The sequence below is a fragment of the Cibotium barometz genome, chromosome 46, assembly GCF_041138505.1.
Source record: "Cibotium barometz isolate CiBa-2024 chromosome 46, ASM4113850v1, whole genome shotgun sequence".
Classification (NCBI taxonomy): domain Eukaryota; kingdom Viridiplantae; phylum Streptophyta; class Polypodiopsida; order Cyatheales; family Cibotiaceae; genus Cibotium; species Cibotium barometz.
The window spans coordinates 45054564-45075459 of NC_141091.1; the positions used below are offsets into that span (position 1 = coordinate 45054564).

The 20896-nt window shown below is 40.4% G+C and overlaps 1 protein-coding gene across 1 annotated transcript; it reads right to left on the reverse strand.

Annotated features, from left to right (window-relative positions):
- Positions 1-2090: 2090 nt before the first annotated feature.
- On the reverse strand, positions 2091-2987 carry LOC147612269 (GDSL esterase/lipase At1g28570-like). Its single transcript, XM_086783884.1, has 3 exons — positions 2723-2987; positions 2384-2587; positions 2091-2242 (listed from the first exon to the last, which is right to left on the reverse strand). Exons 1-3 carry the CDS (start codon positions 2982-2984, stop codon positions 2091-2093), a joined length of 618 nt encoding a protein of 205 aa, XP_086640010.1. The 5' UTR covers positions 2985-2987.
- Between the last annotated feature and the right edge of the window lie 17909 nt (positions 2988-20896).

Sequence of the window (20896 nt, forward strand, 5' to 3'; positions counted from 1 at the left end):
ATCTTTCTATATAGAAGCAATGATCCACGCTTAAAGAAGCAACTTGCCAACTTCTTTGTTGACAACCATAACTAGTTTGATACTAGCAATTTCACTTAGGAATAAGTATTGTTACAAATAAATAAGGTGCCAAAGAATGTCTTCCATCACATTTAGACTTGAAATTAATTTGGTGCATTTTTTTATCAGTTTCCTTTATAAAATATGTCTTTATCTCCCTTCCTCATTTGTGTTGAGTTCCTTTAGATTTTGAGATCTACAACTATAACATGTACGAAGAGGTGGTGACACATGTCTTGCCCTTCAACAAATTTTATCTTGTGTACTTTTTGGTGTGCTGGTTATAAGTATAATATTTTATTAAAAACCTAAAGATAGCCTCATCTAACTTACATTTTGCCTAATTTTTACTACTTATGTAATTGGAAATGATTCCTCATTACTATTACTTTGCTTGTTTAAGCTTACTTCTCTGACTTGTTGATGATGTATTGACTCACGAAGGGGTAACATTACTCTTGAGAATAATATAGGACATAAAAACACATTCATTTTCACTCCTTTGCATGAATTATTCACTTATAATCTCTCTCTCTCTCTCTTTCTCGCTCTCTCTCTCTCTCTCTCTCTCTCACACACACACACACACACACACATACATTTTCTCTCTTTCACATGAATTATTCACTTTTAATCTCTCTCTCTCTCTCTCTCTCTCTCTCTCTCTCTAAAGAGACTCACTTAACCAACCCCTAGAGTCAGTGTAATTGCGGGTAATGTCGTTCACCCATGCTATACACCCTCGCTCGTCCAATGTTTGTCTACGAGGCCAGCAAAATACTTGATGATGAGGCTGCATCCCATCAAGCCTACACTGCTTATGCATATTAGAATGAGGGAAAGATGTGGGGACACGTCCCCACAAATCTCATCCATCTATCCACGTTTTTTTTTGCAGACACTATGCAGATATATACGTTGCTAAGAACATTGTTGTACATGCGGCTATGGACGTTGTTGTACATGCAATATTGATGTTGTAGCCGTGCGCTCATAGCCGCGCCCATAGCCACACTTATAGACATGTGGGGACAGAATGAGGGATAAATGTGGGGACACGTGCCCACAAATCTCACCCATTCTATACCCTTTTTTTTTTGTAGACAGGACGCGGCTATATATGCGACTATGAATATTGTTATACACATGGTGATTGACGCTGTTGAAGCCATGTCCATAGCTACGCTTATAGATATGTGGGGACACAATGAGGGAGAGATGTGGGGACACATGCCCCCACAAATCTCACCCATTATGTAGCCTTTTTTTTTTTGCAGATAGTACACAGCTATATACACTACTATGAACACTGTTGTATACGTGACTATGGATGTTGTTGTACACGCGGTGACACTATTGTAGCCGCGTCCATAGCCGTGTGAATGTTTTTTTCTATTTATAGATCCTTTGAAATTTCTGCGTATCTTCACGCGGTTGTGTTCTTCGTTTGTTGTAGTGGTAAAAAATCTCTTGCATACATCCAGACTACATACTAGAGGCACCTAGATCTAGAGGAGCTGAGTGAGGCCATTTATGTAGTTTTGGTTTGTGTAATTATAGTCCTAATTTACAATATTATGGCAATCCACAAAGGAAGTTTTTAAAGGCGGGTAGAGAGAGAATACCATAATGACCGGGATTGGTCATGATCTCGTCGAAGGCCGAGTAGAGGTCCAAGAAGACGACGCTGGCATTGGGCAAGAGGTGCTGAAGAGACTCGCTTAACCGGCCCAGAGAGTTAGTGTAATTGCGGGTAATGTCGTTCACCCATGCCATACTTGATGATTGTCCAATGATTGTCCGCGGCCGGCAAAATACTTGATGTTGGGGCTGCATCCCATCATGCCTACACCCGTGTCGTACAAGAACTTCACGATAATTAATTAGAGATTAATGAGCGGATGCAAAATTGAAATAAAATTAATTAGAGTATCAGTCAGCTGCAGCTGCATCGCGCACCAGCGGGCGAGTGCAGGTGGGCTTGATGCATGCATTAATGAGCTGAGATTAAGAAATTGATTTCGCACAAATTACCCGGATAGTATCGGCAAGTTCATGATTTCTGCATGTGTAAATCCGGCCACGACCAAACCAGAAATGTCATTTCCACCGATTTCTATGAAGCAAGTAGCTTCCGCTACAGTTGATGGATCCGGGAAAGTGGTCACGCCTCCTTTCAAACCTAAAAGTAAAATAAATATTAACCAATATGTGGCTTTTGCTGGTTATACAGTAGGTTATAATATGATTTCTCTACAAGCATTATCAACCCATGTTCTTGCTTAGAAAATTATCCTCAGACTGGACTGTGAGAAGTGTGTACCTGCTTCCACAAATTGCAAGAAGGTCCGATGCCATTGTAATTGAACGTCTAGTGTGCAGGTGGTATAAGGGATAGTCCCAAGCTCTACAGAGTAGGAGTAATTGAGAGCTGTTGCGCTGCCCACTGCGTAGTTTACACCGTGAGAGAAGTCCGTCCCGACAAAGTCCAAGAAAGGTGGCAAGAAAGGGAGGCCCAGCGACTGCACTGCAACACCATAGCCCTCCCCCCCCCACACACACACAAATAAACAAAATATGTACTTGTTAGAGAATTAACACCGCCTTGATATACTTGTGCAGGTGTCGTGATGCAGTAATACCAAATGCAACGTCTACTTGCCTATACAATCAATGATTAAACGACCATCCGAGAAGCGTTGCGCCCCAGCTTTGAAGTAGGTTCTTCCATAGGGAAGGAAAGACGGTGATAGGAAGGCCGGGTTCCATGTTCTCACGAGGTTGCCTGTGTCCGAGAGAGAGTCCCCAAACGCAAACACAACCGAGGGGCACCCATCACTACTTCGTGCCGGAGTTGAGGCGGCATGGCAAATGAGCACCAACATGAATAATACTATTTGGAAAGCCGGCCAAAAGCTGGCCATAATTACATGTTGACTTGAATAACCCATGCCAAAATCCCTGCCCTCACTCTCTATATTATACCACTTACTTATAGCTGAGTGCATGTGAAGCGATCCAAAAGGCGTGATGCGGATGAAACCAAAGCGGCTGCCGGGGCTCCATCATTCACAGCCTCTAAGTGATTAGGGTAGGTGAGGAGTCTTTCGAAAGCAACTATACAGGAGGGCCGCAGGTCCTTATTAGTGGGAGCCTGCTTATCGGATCATGTACGAAAGGAAAGGCAAGGTAAAACACACGGTGTAACCAGGTGATCTGTAGAACTCTGTCGCATTGCCATTTGTAGTCTTCATGGATGCCTTCAGAAACTGTAGATCATCATATATTTAAGCAAAGCACAACACAAGAAAATGGCACATGTTGATGGGAGCTCACAAGGGTTGATTAGTCCCCCTCCGCCCCTTTTGTATTATGAAGATTTTATACACAAACCTTACTCACTAGGCAATATCTGGTTGATTACCCCTTGTATTGTGAAATTTTATACACAAACCTTACTCACTAGGCAATATCTGGTTGATTAGTCCCCCCCTTCTTATGAAGATTTTATACACAAACCTTACTTCTGGATTGGGTGGGTGGGTGGATGGGTGGTGGAGTATTGAACTCACTCCCTTACTTAGGGGAAGCGGTGAACATTGAACTCACCCCTGCTGGATATGAACGCTCTATCAGCTATTCGACTGGAGCTCGATAATTGCCTAGCTATCGTTTTACAAAAGAAAATCACTTAATCTACTGTAATGGAATCTGTATTTCACATCACATGACCAGAATTTAGGAAAACTGTAATTTAGGAAAATCACTTAATCTACTGTAATGGAATCTGTATTTCACATCACATGACCAGAATTTAGGAAAACTGGAATTTAGCAAAACTGGCTAAGATTTTAAGTATTTGAAGGAATGATTTTTTAATATAAAACTGGCATATAGTAAAACCCAATATAGTTAAGAGTTGTGTTTACAGGTAATTCTTGAAATTGGAAGGGTGAGGCTTATGATGCCTCTTCAAAAGAGAGGGCCCATAATCAATGTTAGAGAATAACACTGTACCCACCCACTAATAAAAAAAGACAAGCTGGAGTACAATGGTTTTCCTATTTAAAATCTTATTATTGACTGGTCTTTAGAACTAAAAACTTATAAATTTTATCGATTTACAAAAAAGGAGTTGCAAATTACTCGCTTTAAATTGTGATGACCGCATCTGCAAGCATGTTTCACCTGCAAAGTTCAAAAGCAGTCGCCAGGGCCGAGGGCAGATGCGCACCTTACTCGCTTTGAATTGTGATCAATGTGATGACCGAGTCTGCAAGCATGTTTCACGTTCCAGCGAGATATATCTCCACAAGTGTTCGGAAAAAAAGTTGGGAAAACCTCCGTGTAAAAATTGTCAAATTATTTATAAAGGAAAATTTCCAAAAGGAAAATTTCCAAATCTGAAGGTTTTTGTTTTATAACTTCTCAAAATTTGGAGGTATTTGTACTTTAAAGTTTTAAATTTGAACGTGTTTTCCAGGTGCAAGCTACACTAAACTCGGCTTTTTTTCGAACACTTATCTGGAGCCTCCAACCATTTATGAACACCATCTGTTTAGTTGACTCTTGTCTAGAGTCTGTATAAGGGAATTTCAAAGCCCAAAATGGGCTTCAAATGACACACCTGCAAATTCACCTAAGGTGGCAACAATGAAACCTATTAACTTACCATAGTATCAACATGAAGCCTAGTTCTTAGGTCCAAAGTTATATGGGTACCAGGGATTTCACTGACGTAATTATAAACGCGTCAATAAGTTATTAACTTTTGACAATAGCACATAAAATTAACGTTGTATTAATATTATCAGTATTTGACTTGGAATACAGGTAAAGCCCGTCAAGGTTATTATATTGCCCATCGAGCTTTTTTTGTTTCCCAATGGGCCCGTCGGGCCTTTTATATTTCCTAGCGGGCTCGCCAGAAATAGAAAAAGCCCGGTGGGCTATTATTTAAATCTATAAAGGAACTTCATGGTGTCACATCTCTTGTTTTCATAGTAGCGACACACTAGAGGGTGCTTCTCCCAAATAGAGAGCCCATGTTTAGGTAACTTGGGTAGGTGCTATCCCTGAGCAAATCCTTGTGCTGCTTGTAGATTGGGCTATTAGTCCTATTATTGGACTGTTTGGGCCCTTAATACAGACAACACAGTCTGCATTTCGCATATAGAGTACATTGTACGGATTGGACATCTTGTCCTTGATATTGGGCGATGGTTGTCCTTGATTTACATTAGTATGCTATTTGTGCATGCTTTAGTTTAGACTTAGGGATTACTTTACACTTTAGCTTAGACTAGTAGTCCTTTATTGGATGGTGCTAGTCCTTACTATAGAGAGATATTATTGTGTATGCTATTTGTGCATGCTTTAGTTCAAACTTAGGGATTACTCCACACTTTAGCTTAGACTAGTAGTCCTTTATTGGACGATGCTAGTCCTTACTATAGAGCTATATATTATTGCATATGTGAGTGATTGGACCATTTGTCCTTCTTGTGCTGCATCACTCACAATAGAAAAAGCCAACATGATTGATTGGACCATTTGTTCTACTATTTAACAAGGCACAGCCGCCGTTGATTCCCTCCCATAGAACAAGGGTCTTCTTGGGACTTAATCTAACTAACGCAACTAATCTTATCTTAATGGTATCGCAGAAATCCTCCGATCCAGCCTTCGGTCCATGGGTTAGCCAACCACCCGACCACTGTATTGGTGGGATTCCTTTATAAAGATTTGGTTGTGTTTTACCTGGGCACCGAGGAAAAGAGTTTCCAGGTCCCCTAGCCGACGTTTCATGCAAAAATTAAGGTAGAAATTCCACATACACACCTGATATGAAATTGCCATTTATAACAGATTCGGTTATCTTTAAAACAATCCTTCAATAGAAATCATAATATTACTGATTATCATCCTCTAAAATTTTGAATCCTTTGTGTTATAAAATATGTCATATGGACTCTCCGTTGAAGACCAGCTGGCCAACCAACGAGATCCAATATCAAAATCTGATTCACAAAAATCTTTCTCTTTAGTCCATCCGAATCTTCCTCGACGCACGCATGGGTGTCCTAGCAACTGTGAGCCCGTGCATCACCTAGTCAGAACCCTCTAAGATCCTCCTTAGGTTTCCTAGCACTTCACTCAGGGACCGCTTCGTCAGTCCTCGCCCATCGTACCGGAAGCGCACCATTTTAACCGTACACCGAGACTGGTCAAGACCTCGGCAAGCTTTGCCACGAGCGATGTCCCTCGACGACTCCTCCCGAGCTGTTGCAACAACGAACCTCCTCTTAGTAAAACACATGCCAAATGCTTCCTCTAGCATTCTGGCGTAAAACAGTCATTTAAATGAAAAACAGAGGCAAGTAAAATTCCCAGTTTGAGATTGGTTCCACAAAACCCCTTTTTCCTTAATTTCCCAATTTCATAATGAGAATCCTTGATCTCTCATGAAGGTAATCTACCCATCATTTGACTAATTGTCCAGCTAGATTCTTGGTGATTTTGGTCAAAGGAAAACTAGTTTAATTCAATGGTGGTCTATTCTTTGTATTTAGGAACTTGAATTGGTGCTTGATTCATACCGAAAGATACAGAAGTAGGTTTACTGTCCGTCCCTCTCGTAGTCTAACCAAAATCATTCAGTTTAGTTCTAATAAGGATTTTCTTCAGATAAACATCTATTTTTGGATAAGTACCAATTTAATGATTTAACCAAATAGAATATCTAGAGATATTCTTTCTACCATTTAATTTCTCAACCTTAATTCCCTAGGTGGAATTATGGTGAAAACTCCTCTAAATTTGTTATTAAAAAATAATTCAATCTTTCTCTACTTTAATATCATAAAAATTCTTTTTTTAATTAAATACAATTATCCATAAGCTTAAAATTCCTCTTTTTCTAATTTATTGAGTGCAATCCAAATGTTATAGGAATTCCTCTTTTATCATAAAATAAATCTATCTAAAATTTCTCTTTAAATTAAATAAAAATATTCAATATTCCAAATATACCAAGAATTCCTCTTTTTCCATTTAAATGATTGAATTCCAAATATGATGGGAAGTCCTCTTTCATCATGTAAATTTATTCATGCATAAAATAATTTTAACTAAAATTTCTCTTAAAAATTAAATAAAATATCCATTACTCTTAATATGATAAGAATTTCACTTTTTGCATTTAAATGATTGAATTTCAAATATGATGGAAAATCCTCTTTTATCATTTAAAATTTTTTAATGCATAAAAATAAATTTAACTAAAATTTCTCTTAAAATTGAATAAAAATATCCATTAATCCAAATATGACAAGAATTTCACTTTTTCCATTTAAATGATTTAATTCCAAATATGATGGTAATTCCTCTTTCATCATTTACATTTATTCATGCATAAAATAATTTTAACTAAAATTTCTCTTAAAAATTAAATAAAATATCCATTAATCCTAATATGACATAATTTTCACTTTTTCCATTTAAATGATTGAATTCCAAATATGATGGGAATTTATCTTTTATCATTTAATTTTTTCTTATGCATAAAAAATAAATTTAACTAAAATTTCTCTTAAAATTGAATAAAAAATATCCATGAATCCAAATATGACAAGAATTCCACTTTTCCCATTGAAATGATTGAATTCCAAATATGATGGGAATTCCTCTTTTATTATTTAAATTTATTCATGCATAAAATAATTTATCTAAATGTCTTCTTTAATTTTAAATAAAATATCCATTATTTTCTCTTTCTCCATTGGAATACATGGATCTTCATTATCATGGGAATTCCTCTTTTATCTCATAAAAATGAAATTACTAATAATTCCTCTTTTTCTCTAATTAACTATTTATGCATAAACATTAAAAATTATTTTTCCATGGATGTGATGAAAATTACTCATTTAGCATAGAATGACTAATCCTCGAATATGGTAGGAAGTACTCTTTTCACATTATGCATAAAAATGATTTATGTATTAATTTTTTAGAAAATTTTCCATAATAAAACTTAGTAACATCATTATGATAGATTAACTATCAATAGATCTAAATCCAATTTATGGATCTAAATCATAATTTATGTAACATAAAAGCATTAAAAAGCCATTTCTTTAGCCTCTAGCTTGACTAGCATAGAGTTTGATTTTAGAATTGAGAATTACTCCATGAGAAGCATCATTTGAATAGAGAATTGGTCATAGGAATGACCATTCTTTGGGGGAGACATTAGGAATTTTTTGGACCCAAAAAGGGTCTCCTGATAAGGATTCCTAATTTTAAGAGATTAGAGCTTAAAAATATGGGCTTAAGGGAGACAAAGGCTATGATGACCCCTATTTTTTGCCTTTCCACATCAGCCATACCCCCTAGTTTCACTTTTTAAAGGGAATATTCTCATACTCTCTCTCTTACTTTTTGACTTTTCTCATACTTTTTGAATTTTTTATCTTCACTCTCTACAAATTGAATCTTTCTTGTCAGTTTGAAATCTCCTTTCTCATTAATTCCCACCATATCTCCCTTCCACATCAGCAAAACATTCTCATATTTAGGTGGACCCCAACAAGTGATTTTTTTTAATTATTTAATTTTTTACATTTTGAGGTTGAAAAAACACCACCCAATCAATATGTATGATGAAAATAAAGTTTTTTCTCCAAAAAGCTTGTAATTCAAGGGTCACATCAGAAGCCTGTCAGGAGCCAGTACATCCATAACTAACTGTCAGGTCCCCACAACCCCATAAACATAACTAACTGCTATATTCAGGAACCACTACATCCATGAGATCTCAAAATTGTGGGGACCCCAAAAATTATTGTTTTTTAAATTTTCTCATAAATGTAATTTATTGATGAAAACTCCATGCAAGTATATTTGTATATCAAAAATATCAATTTTTTACTTAGAAAAATGGATTTGTGTTAAACCTGCAAACAACAGCAAAGTTTTAACAGTCTCTCACTCCCTCTCTCTCTCTCTCTCTCTTTCTCTCTCTCTCTCCCCTATGAGGATCTCTTTGCTTTAGCTTCTTCCTCTGCTTAGCTATGGAGCCTTTGCAAGCTGTGTGTGTAGCCTCTTGTGAAGCTAGAAAATGGAAGGTTGATTTACACATTCGTATTCCTGAAGAGTATGGCACCTCTAAAAAAACCCATCCTACTAATTCACAATCTGTCCAAGCTCGTAGAATAGCTAAGGAGAAAAATGTAGATCTTTGGGTTGATGGGCATCTCTATCGAGTTGACCCTCCATTAAGAGCAAACCCTCCTTTCTGCAATTTATCATCTTTTATGCAATTTGTTGGTGAAAGGAGAGCTTGGCTTGTTAGGATATTGCAAAAGATTGACTACAAGTGGAGCTTGGCAAACCCATATTCTCCATGTGGAGTACCCAAGGGATGGAGAAATCACATTATAAAGCAAGAGGGGCTTATTTCAAAAATACAAGACATGGAGGTGGAGCTTCGGCAGGAGGAACATGTACAAACTATCTACACGCACAACCTTTGGAAGGGTATTGGTTAGGGAGGAGCGAGCCCAACAATCTAAGCTTGTGCAAGAGGCATGCAAGGCTGCAAAAAGTCATGCGCGGCTTTAATGGTTGCAGCCCATTGCTCCCCAGGCATGGTGCTTGGTGTGCACACATGAGGAGACAAGGGAGGCATTGGATTGTGCACGCACCAGCATAAATCTACATGTAATAAGGCTAAGAAAATAAGTTTAGTTAGGTTTTTTTTGCCCTTTAAAAAAAACTATTAATAGTTTCTTCTCTCACTTCATTTTCATTCCACTTTTTTTAGAGAGCTTGAGCTCAAGATCTACGTAGACACCCACGTAAGGACACCAACACATCACCACATTAGCATAGTCATACATGGATATGGCACGCACCATGAACACTGCACTTGTTACCATACCTTCACGAAACACAGTGCAAGGAACCCAACGACCACATACTGGCGACACCACGGAAGAGAGTCACCCCTTCGATTCTAGAACATGCCCAATGGGATCACCAGAGTCCAACCCTCCTCCCACATCAACACCAATGCACACATTTACAGGCCCTTCTAGTGGGAGCAAGCATGTGAAGAAGACCCCACAATGCAGACACCCCAGAGATCAAGACAGAGAGGCCGATGATGAGCAGTACGATTGGGTTGGTCAAAACATTCTAGGTGAGGACCGAGGTTGGACGTATCAAGGTCCACCTCATGCATATAATGCCCAAGCATTCATCCATTCCTCGTGTGTGGAAGATGGCCCCGTATCTTCTACTACAGTGGGCTATTCAGCTGCAGATTATGCACCCTCTGGAAAGTGCTCTGATGCAAGCTGCTCTTCCACACTAGCACTCGTTTCCTACTGCCTTCACTTCCTTGTCATCCCTCAAATACCCTGCCAACTGCAATGCAGGCATCTCTACCTCCTCATCCTCATCCTGATGAGAGGAATGCAAAAGTGGTGAGCCATGAGAGGAACCTAGTTCCTAAATTTTCCTTCCCCAACCTCTTCACCTCCTGCTTATTGAAGGTACAATAAGCTCCTGCGGGGATGTAGATGTCGATGAAGCATTCAAGGCACTGGATGTAGGGGCGGGCATATTGTTGAATGTACTTAAGCAGCTCAACAGGCACCCATCGATCATTGGGTTTAATTTGGGGCAATGGGAAAAGGAGATGGAGCGGGGAGCCAAGTATTGCTCCATGTATGCAATCTATGTCTCATAATGTTGGGACGCAAGGGCGAGCAACTTTTCAAAGTCGACTTCATGAGAGAACATGACAAAGAGCTCGCTCTTGCCCGCCCATAGGGTGGTGGGAAGAAACTCACAGAAGTTGTCAAAGTGGGTAGCCATGTGAATGCAAAGAGATAGTGTGAGCTCGTGCCTGGTTTCTATCGCATGAAAATGAGAAAGAAGGCACCTTTGGCTATTTATAGTTAAAATTTAAAGTTTGGCCTTTTCATAGTAGACCACTAGACAAAAAAAATTACAGTTTGCAAAAATGTTAAGATTTCAATTACATAAAGATTGGTTAAAAAAGAGCCTGCTACAAAATTACAAGCATGTCATCTAATCTAAAATTGTTATAATGCTTCATTTTTTGCCCCTCTTGTGACATTTACTTCATGTTGATCTCCATCTCCTTGTTGACTTGAAAGCTTGTCATTGCCTTCACCTCGATCCTGAAACTCTTGCCCCTCACGTGCATCAAAACAGAGATTATTTTCCCATATACTCAGTTCATCTTCAAGCTCTTCCACATGCCTACTATGTGTTTATAGAGCTATGCACCTTGCTGCTGTGCTGAAAATTTAAGGTCCCCCATTTGCCATGATTCTAAGACCATGGTTGTCCCCTCCTTACGTTTCCCAATCTGTAAAAATATAGAAAGTGGCACAATAACCAGAAAGTGTAAGGGTTAATTCTAGACATGTAGTGGAATCAGATATACCTTTCTTCTCATCAACTTGAAACTTGACTCTTCCACATTGTCAAAGCCCATGATGCTAAAGTGTTGACGCAGGTCTGCTAGGCTCCAATGCTTGCTTGCTGTCGCTCACTCAATCCATCCATTTTGCATCATCATAGCTACCTCAATAGGCATACTTTCTTCTTCTGAGGCTTGAAGTGGGATCCATGTCCCGTGCTTTTGCATCCATCTTTCGTAGTACAGACGCGTGTACAAAATAGAGCGTGCCTTCAAAAACTTAAAAGACACTATAGAATCTACTACATTGCACTTGTACACATCACCTTGATGTGACCCCTCATTAACCTCCCAACCCTCTCCTAGTAATCCTTGAATGAGGTGAGACCATACCTCCTTATAAATATACATTGTTTTTGTTTGGTGCTTTGGCATGGAATTGAACATGTGCACAAAAACATGTAAAGGACAAAACTAATTTAGCCCTACTGACCTAGATGCCTTTGAAAACTTAAGTGATGTCTTGATATCACTTACCATCTTAAACTTTAAGCATAAGATGGTCCAAGCATCAGGTTTGGGCCATTCGGGATTGTTAAGAGGGAGGTTGGGGATCTCTTCTAGCTTGCCAAATAAACCTAGTTTTTTATCTACAAAATATGAGTGAGAAAAGAAAAAGATATTGTTCTGTCAAGATCACTTGGTCTTTGAGATACAAACATTGTCTCTCCAATGGATGCATGCATAGCATAGAAAACTCGAGTGAGGCTTTGGAGTGGTTGTTCCTCAACATAATTAGAGGGAAAAATATCTGTACAGAGACATAAGAAAATGGAGAATGATAAGAATATTTGAAACAAAAAATCCAATATTAGCATGTTGTTGAAGCTGTGTTTATGTTTATGTTACACAGATAATTTAAAGGAAACCTTGGTCGTTAGCCTTGAATGTACAGGTCTCCAAGGGTATACACATGTTGCACTATGGCAACCATTCCTTCCTTCTTAGTATGCTTGATGCCTTGTAGCCACCCTAGATTTTCTTGGGTTCCCTAGGGCCATTCTCTCAAGATTGCATGGGAGCATGGCCCTTGGGCCCATATCTACATGTGCATGGCAAGAGTTACCCTTGCAAGAGAATCTAGCTTGGCACTAGGGCCAAGCTACCATGAACAAATCTACATAATCTCTGCTGGTAGATTGGCCCTAGGGCCAAGCAACCATCAACAAAGCAACACCATCTTTGTTGGTAGATTTGTTCATGGTAGCTTGGCCCTATGGCCAAGCTAGATTCTTTTGTGTTTCCCTAGTGACATTCTCTCAAGATTGCATGGTAGAATGTCCCTTGGGCCCATTTATTAATGTGCATGGTAAGAGTTACTCTTACAAAAGATTCTAGCTTGGCCCTTCTATGAACAAATCTACATCCTCTTTGCTGGTAGTGCTACCTACAATAAAGAAACACCATGTTTGCTGATAGATTGGCCCTAGGGACATATTTCTGCCAAAATGATGTAGATTTTCTCATGGTAGCTTGTCCCTAGGGCCAATCTAGATTATCTTGTGTTCCATAGGGCCATTCTGTACTCCCTTGTATCTTGATGTACTTTAGAATGGTCCTAGGGAACTCAAGATAATATAGAGTGACCCTTGTAAGATAATCTAGCCTGGCTGTAGGACCAAGCTACCAAGAATAAACCAAATTCCTCTTTGATGTGGTAGCTTGGCCCTAGGGCCAAGCTACCACACTAGAGCAACACCATCATTGCTGCTACATTGTCCCTAGGAAAAAGATACAAGAAAAGATGATGTAGATTTGTTCATGGTAGCTTGGCCCTAGGGCCAAGCTACATTCTTGTGTGTGTGGTAGCTTCTTGTGTTCCCTAATTCCATTCTCTCTAGAGACTGCACAGTAGAATGGCCCTTGGATCTATCTCTGCATGTGCATGGCAAGAATGACCCTTGCAAGAGAATCTAACTTGGCCCTAGGGCCACGCTACCATGAACAAATCTACATCCTCTTTACTAGTAGATTGGCACTAGGGCCAAGCTACCATCAACAAAGCAATACCGTCTCTTATAGTAGATTGGCCCTAGGGCCAATCTATAAGCAACAAAGATGGTGTAGATTTGTTCATGGTAGCTTGGCCCTAGGGCCAATCTAGATTTTCTTGTGTGTGGTAGCTAGATTTGCCTATGTTTCCTAGAGCCATGCTCTCAATATTGCATGGTACAATGGCCCTTGGGCCTATCTATGCATGTGTATGGCAAGAGTGATCCGGATTAGTGTTGGCCTCTTCTTGCTGTTGTTGTGGAATCATGATGGCATTTCTAGTGCTCTATAATGACCTTAACTAAACCTCTTAATTTCTTTTACTAGACTGTCCTCCACTATTTCTCTTGGGGATTAGTATTGGCCTTTTGTTTCTCTTGAGGAACCATGACTATAGGCATTGGGATATCCACTATATATCTTATTTTTAATAGTCATGTCTCTATGTAAATACCATGTGTTATAACCACTAGTTGATGCTTCTTACTATTATAGAGGCTATTCTTATGGTGTTCTAGGAGATACTTACCTTAATACTTCATGTACCTCCTTAGTGTGCATCCTTATCCTATATTTATATGCAATTACTACTTCTAGATCCATAGGAAAGAAAATTGGTCATGTAGGTACCTCCACTTGGCCATGTGATAGATGACCTTGGTACCTCCAATTGGTCATGTGTATAATTGGATTTATAATATTTATTTGATAATTTGTAGATTGTTGTAAGCTGCCATGGGTTGGTCACTATGTAAATATCTCATGCACGTACATTCATATAGCATGTGTAAAAACCCTACGTAGCACATGCATTCATATAGCAAATGTACAAACCCCATGTAGCACGTGCATTCAATATAACACATGCACATACATTCAAGGGATTATTTAAATAGCTCCTAGAATGAATTCATATAGTACATGCATGTATTTAAAGGGTCATTGAATGCATGCATGCATTCAATGAATGCATTCATATAGTACATGCATGCATGCATTTAAAGGGTCATCGAATGAACCCTTATCTATTGATTTTTATATTTACACCCTTTTATAAATTTGGAGATGATAAAAGTACCCCTTTCGGATAGAAATTTTAGTTTTGAACTTAGAAAATTCTTATAGAAGCATAATTTATGTAACTCCATAATAAATTAAAACATGTACATGCTATCTTACATATTTTTTAGTGATCTTGTGGGGTAAGCTCCTTGTGAAAGTAGTGATTCTAGGTGTAGTATTTGTTTATCTTTAATTAGGCAAGCATATAAGATACCTATGTTAAACCTATTGTTTTGTTAAGTAAAATCTAATTAAAGATAAACCTGTTGTTAAATACAATCTAATTACATTATTATTTAATTATTGTTAAGTATAATCTAATTATAACGTATGAAAGCTAACCTAAGATTTTAATTACAATAGGTTTAACATAGGTTACTTAACAATCTAGTTACATTATTATATTATTATATGTAATTATTTTTAAGTACAATCTAATTATAATGTATGAAAGATAACCTAAGCCTTTAGGTTAGCTGCCAGGTGGCTGTTTCTCTCTCTCTCTCTCTCTCAAACACCCACACACCCCCTTCTCTTTTCTCTCTCACACACAATTATCTCTCTCTAATTAGTTTTAAATCTAATTAATGTTAGATTCTAATTAGTGTTTGAAAAGATGCAGGGGGGAAGAGAGCTTGAGCTCTTGCAAGCACACACACACACTCACAAACCCTAATAGAGAACACACAAGGTGAGAGGCTGAAAATCTTCTTCTTCTCTACTCAACACTCAACACACCATATACAAGAATAAGAGTACACACAATATGAAAGGTACTCAACCAAATACATACACGGGTTCTCTATAGTGTGAACCCGACTAAATGAGCTGGCGCTATAACTATGCCAGTCTCTAGAGTGGCTGTCACACAGCCTGTCATCCCACTGGCCGCATATCACCCAAGATCTCACCAACCATGCCAGTGGTGTAAGTGCGGGGCCTATCCCCCAGGCGGGTCATCAGTGTCCACCGCCTCACTAGAGCTCGATATCTCAACACTCCCCCTCGAGCTCAACTCCATCTCATGTACACCAAGCGAAGCCCTGAATCTGCGGAGCTTCTCTGTACCCAATGCTTTGGTGAAGATATCAGCTACCTGATCCTCTGTGCTGACATAAACAAGGTCAAGGTCTCCTGCTAAGACCTTCTCTCTAACGAAGTGGTAGTGGACCTCTATGTGCTTCGTACGAGCATGAAAGACTGGGTTCCTGGCCAACTGTATACTGCTAATGTTGTCACAGAAAATGACAACTTGTCTATCCACCGATAGACCCAAATCTGCAAGTAGCTTCCTCAACCAAGCTACCTCACATGCTGCCATAGCAGCTCCTCTGTACTCGGCCTCTGTACTCGATAGAGCAACCGTAGGCTGCTTCTTGCTGCTCCAAGTCACAGCAGCACTCCCCAAAGAAAACATGAATCCACTGGTAGATCTTCTGTCTGAGATACTACCAGCCCAATCAGCATCTGTGTACCCATGTACACATATCTCTGTCCCAGTCTCATAGAATAGTCCACAATGCAGAGTAGACCTCACATACCTCAGTATGCGTCTCACTGCATCCAAATGCGGTTTCCGTGGAACCTGCATAAACTGACTCACCAACCCAACAGCATAGCTCAAATCTGGTCTGGTGATCGTCATGTAGATCAAACTTCCTACTATGCTCCTGTACATAGTAGGATCCTCCAAGATCTCTCCTGAATCTGCACTCAACTTGCCATTCTGATCCAATGGCACAGAAATAGGCTTACAGCCTGTCATACCATACTTGGACAACATGTCCAAGCCATACTGTCTCTGCAGTAATCCAATACCATGTGGTGACCTAATCACCTCAATGCCCAAGAAATATCTGAGCTCCCCCAGATCCTTCATCTCAAACTTCTGTCTAAGCAAGATCTTTACATCAAAGATCTCTGCATCATGGTCCCCCGTAATGATCAAGTCATCTACATAGATGACAACAAGCACAACCCCTCTATCACCATGTCTCACATACAGCGAGAAATCTGCATTGGCTACATGAAAGCCAATAGTGACAAGATATTCAGAAATCTTGTCAGACCATGCTCTTGGTGCTTGCTTTAAGCCATACAAGGCTTTCTTCAACCTGCAAACATGCTCGGGGTGACCCACATCCTCATAACCAGGTGGCTGCAACATATACACCTCTTCTTGCAAATCCCCATGCAAGAATGCATTCTTTACATCCATCTGATGTAAAGACCATTGTTTTGACGCAGCCACTGCTATCACAACTCTCACCGTTGCCATCTTGGCAACTGGGCTGAAAGTTTCCTCATAATCAATCCCATATGTTTGCGCATATCCTTTGGCTACCAATCTAGCCTTGTACCTGTTTATGCTCCCATCACTGTTATGTTTAACTTTGTACACCCACTTGCATCCAATGGCTTTCTTGCCTTCAGGCAATTGCACTAAGTCCCAAGTTTCATTTCCATATAGTGCATCCATCTCCTCATCCATAGCTTTCTCCCAATTCACATTTCCAACAGCCTCATCAATGCATGTGGGCTCAACAACTTGCACAACCTTTGCCATATATGCATAGTGATGTGCCACATAACCATCATATGTAAATCTCTGCACAGGGTTCTTCACTCTCCCTGATCTTCGCAGCTTTTCATTCATGGCTTCCATAGCCTTCTTTACACCAGGTGTTCTCATAGCTGGGATCCCAAGCTCCTCATCAAGGCTCATATCTGAGCCACTAGACTCTCCATCAACATGAGAATGCCCTGCAGAAATGTCAGGCATACCAAGGGGCTCAACCACTTTCTCTTTTCCTTTACGTGATGTACTAATCACATTTGCAGGGCTGGTATTATGACGCAGCCTGCCACTCCATGGTCTATCAGTAGACCCACTAGATGAGGACTCTCCTGGTCCACTCAAAGACTGTGATTGCTGACCTGCATTCTGTGCAACCACACTTCCACTCACATCAGCCCCAACAGCTTCTTTTTCAGCAACATACCAGCTGCTCATCTCATCGAAGACAACATCCCTGCTTACCCTTAACTCACGTGTAGCAGGGTTATAACACCTGTATCCCTTTTGCTCAAGGGAATATCCAATAAACACACATTTTTCAGCTTTCGGATCCAGCTTAGTTCTCAGCTCATCTGGCACATGCACATATGCAATGCATCCAAAAACTTTCAGATGAGACAAATCTGGTTTTCTGCCAGTAAACCTCTCCTCTGGAGTTACATCATGTATGGCTGCAGTTGGAGTCCTGTTCATGATGTATACTGCTGTAGAAACAGCCTCAGCCCAATAGCAATGCGGCATATTTTTCTCTTCCATCAATGCCCACGCAATCTCAGCAATGTGCCTGTTTTTCCGCTCAGCAACTCCATTTTGCTGCGGAGTGTATCTGCATGTATACTGTCTCCGAATTCCATTCTTCTTCAAAAATTCAGAGAACTCATTGGAGAAGTACTCTCCCCCTCCATCTGACCTTAGGCACTTTACATATTTTCCTGTTTGCTTTTCAACCAAAATTCTGAAATTCTGAAAGTGAGTGAACACCTCACTCTTCTCCTTCATGAAATATACCCACACTTTCCTTGTGTGGTCATCAATGAAAGTGACATAGTACCTGCAGCCTCCCATAGACACGGTCTTCGTAGGACCCCATACATCTGAATGCACAACATCTAGTGCATTTCTGCTCACATATCTGTTACGTGGAAACACATGCTTTGTTTGCTTCCCAAATTGGCATGCTTCACAGATTTTCTGCATACCTTCCACTTTAAATTTTGGCAGCCCTGTCACAATTCCTTTTGTCTGCATAGACTTCAATCTCTGCACATTTACATGTCCAATTCTTTTATGCCATATGTCTGTGTCTGCAACAACTCCTGAACCATTTGCAAACATCGCAGCACTCATTTCAGGCATGTCTACATCCAACGTAAACATTCTGCCCACTCTGTTGCCTTTTGCAACCAACCTGCACTTGTCTTTGAAATCTTCAACATAACACCCATCAGGGTTAAACCGAACCTGCAAACCCTGCTCAATCATCTGGCCAACTGAAACCAGATTCTTTGTTATGTTCGGTACATGAAGTACATCTGCAAGGTACTTCACTTTGCCATCCTGCATAGATAATGGCACATCTCCAACGTGGGCAATTGGATGAGCAGTGTCATCCCCTGTTTCCACAAAACCTGGTCTTTTCGGGTTCTTCATCTCCTTGAACCACTCCCCATGACTCGTCATGTGGTTCGAAGCGCCTGAATCCATATACCATACATTATCCTTTTGTGCTGCATCAACATTTTCAGACATGGCATTTACAACATGCTGCATAACAAACAACCTTTCATTGTCCTCATTATTTCTGCTTGAGGATGCATAGTTGTTTTGCTGCACTTTCCCATTTTGCATGTCAGCCTGCTTCTTATAACATTCTGACTGCACATGTCCTGGCTTACCATAATAGTAGCATTCACGTGCATCATTATATTGCCTTTGCCAATTTCCACGGCCTCTTTGACTCCCCCTGCCTCTGAATTTGCCTCTTCCACTTGCGTGTTGTTGTTGTTGTTGATTCTGGGACTGTTGTTGTTGTTGCTGCTGCTGGCCATAATTCTGATTACCTGTTCGGCCACCTCCTTGACCGCGTCCACGGCCTCCTCTACCTCGTCCTCTTCCTGAACTCGTGTAGAAGGCCTGTTGCTCTGAACTGTTTTTGCTTTGTGAAGACTGTTGGTCTTCACCCAAGTTCTTCTCTTCGATAATCAGCATAGACACCAAATCTGTAAAGTTGGGAATGTTTTCCCGAGTCTGAATAGACGTCTTGAACGCCTTGTATTGTGGCCCGAGACCACGTAGACAGACTTCCACCTTGTCATCATCATCTACTGACACACCAATAGATGCAAGGGATTCCACAATGCCCTTTATCTTCAACGCATAGTCATTCACAGACATGCTCTTTTTCTCCACAGTATGAAGTTCATTCTTCAACTGTATCTTACGAGCCTTGGTATTTGTTTCATAAAGCTTTACCAAGGTATCCCACGCCTCCTTGGGGGACTTGGCATCCTGAATGTGCCCAATCATGGTGTCCTGTATACTAATGGAAAGCCAATACATTACTTTCCTGGCTCCTTGGTTCCAGTCTTTAAACTCTTTCACATCTGCAGCAGTCGGATTTATATCCGGTATCTCCGGTGCCTCTTCATGCTCACCTTCTATGTAGTCCCAATAGCCTTTTCCCATCAGGAAATTCGTCAACCTGAACCTCCAAGCATGGAAGTTATTCTTATCCAGCTTCTCAGCCACAATCTGTGTTATGCCATCATTAGACATCTTGCCAAACACACAATTTTACCAGAAACTGCACTCTGGTTTTTTTCTGCACAAATGCTGTATTTTCTGCACAGCGGTACTGCACTCCACTCAAATGTCACAACCAGTGACTTCAATGTGCATACATACACCCACTGGCAACTGTAGACCTCTTTGCAGCACCCACAGTGTCTGCACAGTCAATCTGTCTTCCTGCAGTTCTTAAAACAAAGTTCTGCAGAGAATCGATGACTTACCCGCAGTGCTCGAAATCGCCTGCTTTCTGAAAAACGGAGGTCCAGACGCGCCCGAAACGCGTTTTCGGCCCGAAAAGATTAGTCCAAAGGACTGTATAGTTGCCCTATAGCTTTACTCCCGCGAAGAAAGCTCCTCAATCGGAGATCGTTTGCCGGTGCCTCCCGTAGAGCTCCCGACAAGGGTGTAGTCACCAACACAATAGGGAAGAGTAGTTGCAGCTCTTACCCTCGTACCGCTTCCTGTGGTTCTCTTGCTTGCAGCTCAGCCCTTAGCACGAACCAGGCTCTGATACCATGAAAAGATGCAGGGGGGAAGAGAGCTTGAGCTCTTGCAAGCACACACACACACTCACAAACCCTAATAGAGAACACACAAGGTGAGAGGCTGAAAATCTTCTTCTTCTCTACTCAACACTCAACACACCATATACAAGAATAAGAGTACACACAATATGAAAGGTACTCAACCAAATACATACACGGGTTCTCTATAGTGTGAACCCGACTAAATGAGCTGGCGCTATAACTATGCCAGTCTCTAGAGTGGCTGTCACACAGCCTGTCATCCCACTGGCCGCATATCACCCAAGATCTCACCAACCATGCCAGTGGTGTAAGTGCGGGGCCTATCCCCCAGGCGGGTCATCAATGTCCACCGCCTCACTAGAGCTCGAT